The following is an 8,725-nucleotide window of genomic DNA, read 5'->3' on the forward strand; positions in this document are numbered from 1 at the left end:
ACAAATAAAAATCCTAGGTCAGTGGGAATCTTACGGTTTACTTCCTTGGCTCAAGCCCCAAATAAATCAGATTTAGTTACATGCATAAATAGACTGCAAATGACAAGCTGCCATGGCTTTTTCTTCCCATTAACTGTACATGTTTTATGTCAAATAATCATTACCCATTAGCTTTGCCTTGTGTTTCATAAAGAATTTTTTCTTGGACTGCACGAAGAAGAATTGGTTTTCCTGAATATCTTTTTTTTCCTGACAGAAGTCAAAGCTGGCAGAAAAATATCAGACAAAACACAAACAAATAAAACCCAGTTCAAATAACATAGGTATGTCTGAAACAGAATAAAAATTTGCTTTGGAACATTCCAAGCAATTATACCTGGTTAAAAGCAAATCATAGCATTGGCTGCAATTTAACCACAACAAAGAAAGATGCAAAGGCAAAATACCAACAGATTAAATTTTGAAAACAATAAAAAAAATATTGCTTACAGGAGATTATGAGGAGTGTCATGTAGATAATGTGGTCAAGTTATAAGCAAAGGAAGTCAGACAACAAAGGAGGAAGACAGACAACTACTTTTAAATACACACACAGGATCAATGCTATCAAAGGAACAAAGCTGATACTTTTGTTCAGACAGCAACTCCTCTCAGCTGACCTGCATCAGGTTCTCCATCTTCCAATGAACTGAAGTCTAGCTGCAGTAGGTAGATATCCTCACTTAGAAGAAACAGACTTTAGCAGTGGTTTAAAAGTCAGTCAATACCAACTTTTCAAATATAGTTAAGGTAGGTGATAGAACACGTGTTCAGACACATATTTTTGCCAGCAGTCTGATTTTCCAACCATAACAATGTTGTTTAGCCACTTGTCCCCTCCCCAGTCACTGTGCAAAACCAGCACACAGAATGGCACTGGACTGAGACAGCATGGTGAGAGAAGCTGCAGAATTCCCACAGGTCCAGCTCCATCCTAATGATCTTTAGCTGGGACTACAAGAGGCAGGAAAAGAAGCAGAGGGTGCAGCGAGACCCTAAAGCAAAAAAGTATTTGCTCTCACTAGTACTTGTAATTCATGAGTGCTAAATTCATTCAAATCACTGGCAAGGAAATCATTAGGGGGGGCAAATAATGTGTTTACCAAATGCTCTTTGTTTGCTTTAAATATAGCATATTGTGAAAAACAACATACATGGAGACCCAGCAATTCCCTTTAGTAGCTTTAAATTATAGAAGGTGATCTTAAATAGCAGCTCTGGAATGCTTTTGTTATGAAAGCTTTTGAAATCAGGAAGGATCAACCTGCTTCCCTCCTGACACTTCCCACACCCACGGCCATTTCAATGGCAAGTTGAGAAGGGGTACACAGACCCAAAAAACAAAATCAGGAAGGATACTGGACAGGGTAGCTACTTCCCACCTAACCAGAGGCTGTGCTCTTCCCTACCAGTGACATTCACCTCTGGAGCAAGGCTTATCAAGTTGAAAGAGAGGAAGCTCCAAAATGGATTACAAGTGAGAGATGGGGCACATTGTAGTGATGCCTCTACCAAAGTTGCTGGTGACATGGATGCTCTTGGGAACACAGGAGACAAAGTAAAATTGGTGTGAAAGGCAATATTGTTGCAGGCCTAAAGAGACAAAGAGGGACTATACAGAAGTTCAGGGGGAAGATGAGGACTGAAGAAAATGTAGTTAAGCCAAAATCCCCAATGTATCAGCTAAAACACAAGAAAACCAGCCAAGACTTTATCAATGTATTTCCACTGCTGTGATCTGCGCTGCAGGAAAAGGAAGCATTTTCCCAAGTCTGTACATCTCATTTTTCCTCAAAATCCAAATAACTTTTAGCAAACACACCAAATAGGAAAAATAAGAAAATGTTTTTATCTATCTCACAGTCAAAAAGAATCAAGAAATTGTTTCATATTTGGTAAATTACAACACAGCTCTGCAGCTCAGACCTGTCATGTCAAGCATTGCCAGCAGCAGATATTTATACTAAGTCCTTACTTTAAAGGGGTTTCTATTTGTTGCATTAATAAACAATCATAATGATGCTACCAGGCACTGTTATAATTAGGAAACACTAGAGGTCAGTCATCCTTTCTTCTCTTCAAGTGCAATTCAATATGATTACAAACAACAGCTGGATGTTAACAGCAAGGCAGGATGAAAGGGAGTTATTTACATTCCCAAGCACAAGTATGTAACTACAAGACCTGATGGTCAAGGAATCAAATCCCTAACAGGGCCTGTCCTCCACAGTTTGGGATGGGACAGAAACAAGTTCTTTATGCGCTGGGACAACCTAAGCAACCAAAGCAAGTGAAAACTACTCAACAATCCATTATGTCTGGCTTAAAAGTTTAAGAGCTTTTTACGTTGTTTAAAGGTAAAAATGAGCACTTTGCTATCACAAGTGACTTGATCTACATGCCATGGGAGAGGTGGGCGTGCCAACTGCAGGGTATACTGCCTTACGTCATGCAGAGTGACTTAGTTGTGAACAGAAGAATTTTTGTTGCTTCATTATGATATTTTAAAGTCTTCCACTATGCCTCCAAACAAGCTCAGGCCTGCACAACTCATAAAGCACAAGATAGAGACAGAGCAAGATGGCAGACTCTAGGCAGCCACCTCTGCAGACAGCAAATGTCCTGTTCTCCCAGCTTCAAGAGATTTCCTTATTTAAGCATCCCCAGAGACAAGGAGGTCACAATGTAGCTCTGGAATCCTAAGCCAATCAGCCAATTCTAAGGAGGATGATGGCTGGTCTCCCTCCCACACATGCTGCTTTTTCCTTTCATTATGCCAGCTTTTTGGGGCATCTAAGGTTTAGTGGCACTGCTCTGATACTGCTTATCCTATGGAGTTAACATGAAAGACTACAGTCAATTTCAGGCAGAGAAAAACTGTAAGAAAACAGCAAGTTTCTTTTTTTCTAATTGGCAGCACATATATTATACCAATAACTTCTCCAGAAGATGATCTTTTCCATCTGATGGTTGTTGCCTGCAGGATTAAATCCTCACAGACTTTGCCTGGCAGAATGAAAAGGAAAAATCATACCCCAATAAAGTCATTGCAGTAACACACACTGCATAAAGAAAAAGGTTTGTTATCTTCTTCCAGATTGCCTCCTACTGATGTGTGATTACATCTTTCTATTGGAAACCAAAGCAAAGCAGACTTAAAGTCATTTTGGTTCAGCCAGGCTGACTTTAGAGACAGGAGCTGTCATTCAGCTCACTGTAGGGCCACAGGATTAAGGCCTGGTGTTTTCACAAAACCAATACTTCAAATCCCAGGGTTAGACAACTAAGACTGAATGCATTTAACTCCAGACTGGCAGGACACCAACAAAGAGAGGCAATCCCCAAGCCATAGGGCTGCACTTTGTGGTGTGTATGGCTGGGTTTTTCTGGGGTTTCTCCCACTAGAAATTAGAGACAGAATTCTTCACAGATATATGTCAGCATGGATCCAATTCTAAAAAAAATTGTTCAGTGCATTTACAGATTTACCAGATGCTTCTGACTGGCTTCCTGCCTTCTCCCTACCTGAAATACCCTGACTGTCCTCAACATTAATGAATTCTCAATGCTATCAAGTTCCTTCCTGATGAAGTGTCCAAGACCCAGGGTCTATCCACTAAATCAGTCCTCCCTGCCTCCATAAAGCTCCCTGTGTTGTGGCAGATGTCACAGAATACAGCTGGGATAAATATACCTATAGCTCCCAAGATCTGGCACTCTAATATTACCTATATGGATTGCAATGCAATCTCATTGAGACCAAAAGCAGCTTTACCACCACATTGTTACAGACTTGGTAGGAGCAAGGACAGATTCTAAAACCAGTCAGGAGCCCAAGTAAGTCTTAGCACAGCTTTCTACCGAAGGGGAACTCTTTGGTGTAACTCTCAAAGGTCATAAAGACTTAGTTTGCAGTTGAAACTAAAGAGAATTTTCCCTCTGGAACCCAAATGCATGACTTTTTACTTCAACCAGGATCAGGTCCAGCATCCAGTGGACCACTGTAGTGAATGGACAGCACCTGAAACAAAATGAAAGACCTGTGACTTGCTAAAAGAAAAGACATTATTTCAGGTCCAGAGTACTAGAGAGGAACTCGCTTAGATGATCAGCTTCCTACTGTTTGAAGATCAGTATCTCTGAGCAAATTTCTCCCTTCTCTGCTTTTACTTCCTCAAATACAATATGAATGGTAACAGCACAGCCAATAAAGGGCTTTCTGAAATACAGATGAAAAGTAGCATAGGGGCACAGTGTGGAGATTGCTAGGGGTACTCAATGTCACTGTAACAAAGAAATTGTACTATGGAAGACAGAGAAGCTTTACTGCTATCACCAACATTCATTGTTACAAGGAATTCAGTGTGGGAAACGGGCATAATGACAGTGCCAGTCACTTCCAGGAAGCCTGGCAGAAATGAATTTGAGAACTAATACTAGCCCCTCACAGAGCCCTTTCTAGACACAAAGGTTAGTTCAGGAATAAGTTTTAAGCAAAAGAAAAACAATGACCACATGTGTGGTGTATTAGTGTATCTTTTAGAAAGGCAGAATGCCTTTGATCCTCAGCTTCTTTTGCTCTAAATACAGAATCATTATTTAATGATACATTTTCCCTTCTTGAATACAGAAATATGCATCTTGAGTGATAGTGACTTTTTGCCTCTTGCAGGCTGTACAGAGGGCCTTATGGATTGATTTGTTCTCCCAACTGGGAAATAGAAAAATGAAGGCTTTATACCTGGCTTGAGGGCAAGAATCACAGTCTTCCCTCTTCCATAATACCCTGTCACATAGGTAACCCAGGATGATAAAGATAACACAGACATCACACTGTGGTACACTAACAATTTACTCCTTGAGTTAATCCCTTGGCTTTAACCCTCTGTCAAGCCAGAGCAGGAGACCAGAAGAAAGAGAAATTTGTACCTTCTGAAAAACACCTATGGGTGCACCAGTTTACCACTTCTTTGCTAGTGCTTGCTAAAACATGCCTACACATGTGAGCTTAATCATAACCCCCCCATACCTGAATTCAGCTGACATAGTATTAAAAAGAAGTATTTGACAACCTATTTTAATAGATGTAACTCAAACACAGGTTTAGAGATCTCCAAAGAAGCTGAGCAAAAATAAGTTTCATAAAACCTTGTTCTTATAAGTAAACTTGTAAAAACACAACCACTCCATACAAGCACTCTGGTCTTAACTTTAGGTGAGTCTGTATTGTCCTAGCACAGCAAAGTCCCACAGGTGACATCTCTGCACACAGCCCAAGTCATGACACAAAACTCCAGGAACGATGGAGAGACACTGACCAACATCCCCTGAAATCCAACACTCACAGCCCACACCCCACATACTACAACCTGAAAGCAACCCAATTTCCCAGGTTTGCATACACAACTAACTCAGCATAAAGGACACTGCTCCCCTAAATACTCCATTTGGGAAATGTGCAAGTTTTGGGGAGCAAAAATACGGAACGAAGCCCACATGTCATGTTTGGCATCAGGAGAAGTCGTCCGGGAAGACGGGGGAAAGAAACAACATCCCTGGTACTGCAAGGAGTCACTGAAGGGTGAATAAACGTTTTTAAATACGACTGTCACTTACTTATCCAGGACGAAGTAGAGATCAAAGGCACCGTGACAGGAGCGCTGCTCTTCTTGCTCTTCCTCCTCCTCCGGCCGGGCGCAGCAGATTAGGCTCCCCATTGCCAGCAAAAAGCAGCACAAAAACGCCGCTTTCTCCACACTGCTCCAGCAACTCGCCATCTTTTCCCTTTCCTTAATTCTTCCTCCTCCCCCAATCTCTCTCTCTCTCTCTCTGCAAATCTCTCACAGGCACTTCAGAAGCACCGAGAGCAGAGAGGGGGGAAAAAAACCAACAAATTAAATCAAAACAAACAAATAAAAAAGTCACTAACTTCAGGCTCTCAGCTCAGCCCTGAGAGCTCAAGGCAGCCCGGCCCGCGGGGCGCCGGAGCGCTGGCTCCGGGCAGGGGGCTGAGCCCAGGCGGACGCTCCCCGGAGCCCAGAGCCCATTCCCTGCAGCCCCGGCGGCTGCCCCGAGCGCCTCGGCCCCGGCCCGCCGGCAGAGAACAGGCTCCTCTCGCACGGGCCAAAGGCAGGAAGGGGCAGAGGGAGGGGAGCGGGAGGAGGGAGACAGGATCTTATGGGGGCAAGCTGAACTGGGGCTTTCCTGTTCCGGGATACCGAGATGGCAAAGGCTGCTGCTGGCGAGGGACCGACGTTAGGGACGCTGCCCGGCTCCGCCGGGGCACAGGGCGGGCATTCCTCCCTCCTTCCCCCTCGGACTGCCCTCGGGGCAGGACAGCGGGGAGCTGGGCAGGGGATCCCGCCGCGGGGCAGGGAAGCCGGCCGGGGGCCGGGGCAGCCCAGCTCCGTTCCGGAGCATCGCTGCGCGTCCCGCTAAGCCTCTCTCCCGCAGGCTGGGGAGCGGCTGGAGCCCGGAGGTGTTAGAGCTGAGGGGTGGCAGCGCCCAAGGCAGAAAGAAGTTGCGGTAGGAGATGGGCGTCATGACAAAGACCTGTGACAAAGCAGAGGTGGGGGGACAACGCGAGGGGGCACTTAAGAAAAATCTGTTTGCAGCTAAGTGCAATTAAAAAAAATATTGCTTGGAGGCGGGGGTAGGGGCAGGTTTTCACGGTCCTCTCGTGCCACAGCAAATTGTTTCTCTTCGTGGAAATCTTGGTTTACTCACACTGGAGCCTGAACACATCCTGCAGGCGATGAGTAATGATGAAACGAAATCTCTTAATGGAGGCTTTGCACAGTAGCATAATCACTCCCTGCCTGATACACACAGGTTACAAAGCGCTGCCCTAAAGAGATTGCTCAGCTCATATGGATGCTGTCTCCAAAGTTTGAATAATTAGTGTCTTCCAGCCGCTTCCCCTTCCCCCACACTCTTTGCAGCCCCTAATTAATGGAAAGAGCCACGGGGAGGGATGCGAGCAGAGTCACTTTGCATGACAGAGTTGGGGCTAGACGTTTCTCTCTCGGGGCGAGGCCCCCATCGCGAGCCATGGAGGAGGGAATCCATCCCCTGTGGGGTGCTGGCGCTCTGTCCCACCGAGCACAGCCCCCCAACACCCAGCGCTTTGCCGGGGCCTCCTCACCCGGGAGGCCGAGCCATAACGCTGCAGCCGGGAGTCGCTTCTACGTGCCAGCAGCAAAAAGTGACACCTCCTGCCACCGACAAAGGTGGTACCCGCGGGGGCACGGCCACCCGGGCGGGCTCGGGACGTGGGACGCGTGCATTGTTTCCCCACCGCACACGGCAGCTGTCTCCCGGCCCCTGCCCGCTGCTCCCTGAGGGTGCGGCTCCGTGGGGAATGGTGGGATGCTCCACGCAGCCTGCGGGCCCTTCCCCTCCGCGCACGGAGCACACGCGTGGACACGGCGCGCCCGCCGCTCCCCTTCGGAGCCCTGCCCTCGCCAGCGGCCCTGGCGTGCTGGGTGCGGTGTGGGCTGCCGCCCGCCAGTCTGAAATACGGTTTGCACTTCGGGGAAAGCATCTCGATTTCAGTTGCCTACTTCTGTGCTGGACCGAGTTCAGACATAGCCAACCGCGGCGGCGGTCGGGGACTTATCAAAGAAAGATTAGAGGGTCCACCGGTTTTCAGCCGCTTGCCTGCTTTAACTATGCGCAGCTAAAAGCTGAATGCGCTGCTTGAGCTCACCACTTGAAAGGTTTTTTGAGCACTGGCCAGTTGAGACCCAGAGATTACTTAGATCATGGAGAAATAGAAAAAAACCCCACATCCTCCCTGGCGACATTCACAAAAAATGAACAAGCGGCTGCTGAGCAGCAGGAGTGCCCCGATTCCTCCCGCGCCGCCCGGCCTTGGCCTCGCCGGTGCCCGCTAGTGTCTGCAGCCCGCCTGGTTCCCTCGCCACCCCCTGCCCGAGGCAGCCGTCCTTCCCCGCACGCACCGCGGCCTTCCAAAACCAAAGGAAAATGCTGATAGCGTCATATTCCCTCGGTGCCTCGTGAATATCAGTATCATAAAATAACGCGGCAGACTTCAAGGGAGTCTCAAAGCAAAGTAAGGCATTGCCGAGAAAAATAAAAAATCACTATTTTTCGATAATGTGCACTGCCCTTCTCTGAGCTCTGACATGTCCCCTGACTCTGCAGAGACACGGTCTGCTCACCTGGCTCCTCCAAAGGGCCCGGCGAGGGGGACACGTTTTAAGGCTAGGTGGGCGTATGCGACAGCAAGGGCACGGCTGGGTGCTGCCACGGTGAGTGCTGGGCAGAAACCCCCGGGCAATGTGGGGCTGCTTTGCCCCTTCCCTGCTCCTCCAGCCGCTGCGCGGAGGGCCGGGAGCGGCGGGGGCTTGCCGGCCGCCTCTGCAGAGCCAGAGCCTCATGTTTTAAACAAAACAGGTTTTCCCGTCGGCTTGAGCCCCTCCTGTGGCTGTCACAGCCCGGACAGCCTGTCAGGTCCCAAGCCCGAGCGAGGTTTGTGTGCTGTCAGGAGGGAGCGGGCAAGGCCGGTGACCGTGCGCCCGGAATCATTTGGTCGGGAATTGCTCGAAGGAAAATCACACCAAGCACCAGGAGAGCCACCGTAAGGTGAGGATCTCACCCTCCCTGGGGCACAGGTTACTTCAGCTCACCGTCTCACAGTGGTTCAAGCTCAGTAAGACAGGTG

The 8,725-nt window shown here is 47.7% G+C and overlaps 1 protein-coding gene across 1 annotated transcript in view; it reads right to left on the reverse strand.

Annotated features, from left to right (window-relative positions):
• ANTXRL (ANTXR like) overlaps positions 1-6,201 on the reverse strand; it is a 59,239-nt gene extending 53,038 nt beyond the window's left edge. The window contains exon 1 of the mRNA XM_058841611.1: positions 5,656-6,201. Within this exon, the coding sequence (XP_058697594.1) occupies positions 5,656-5,816 (161 nt within the window). The 5' untranslated portion in view covers positions 5,817-6,201. The remainder of the gene's footprint in view (positions 1-5,655) is intronic.
• Between the last annotated feature and the right edge of the window lie 2,524 nt (positions 6,202-8,725).

The sequence above is a fragment of the Poecile atricapillus genome, chromosome 6 (assembly GCF_030490865.1).
Source record: "Poecile atricapillus isolate bPoeAtr1 chromosome 6, bPoeAtr1.hap1, whole genome shotgun sequence".
In the NCBI taxonomy this organism is placed as follows: domain Eukaryota; kingdom Metazoa; phylum Chordata; class Aves; order Passeriformes; family Paridae; genus Poecile; species Poecile atricapillus.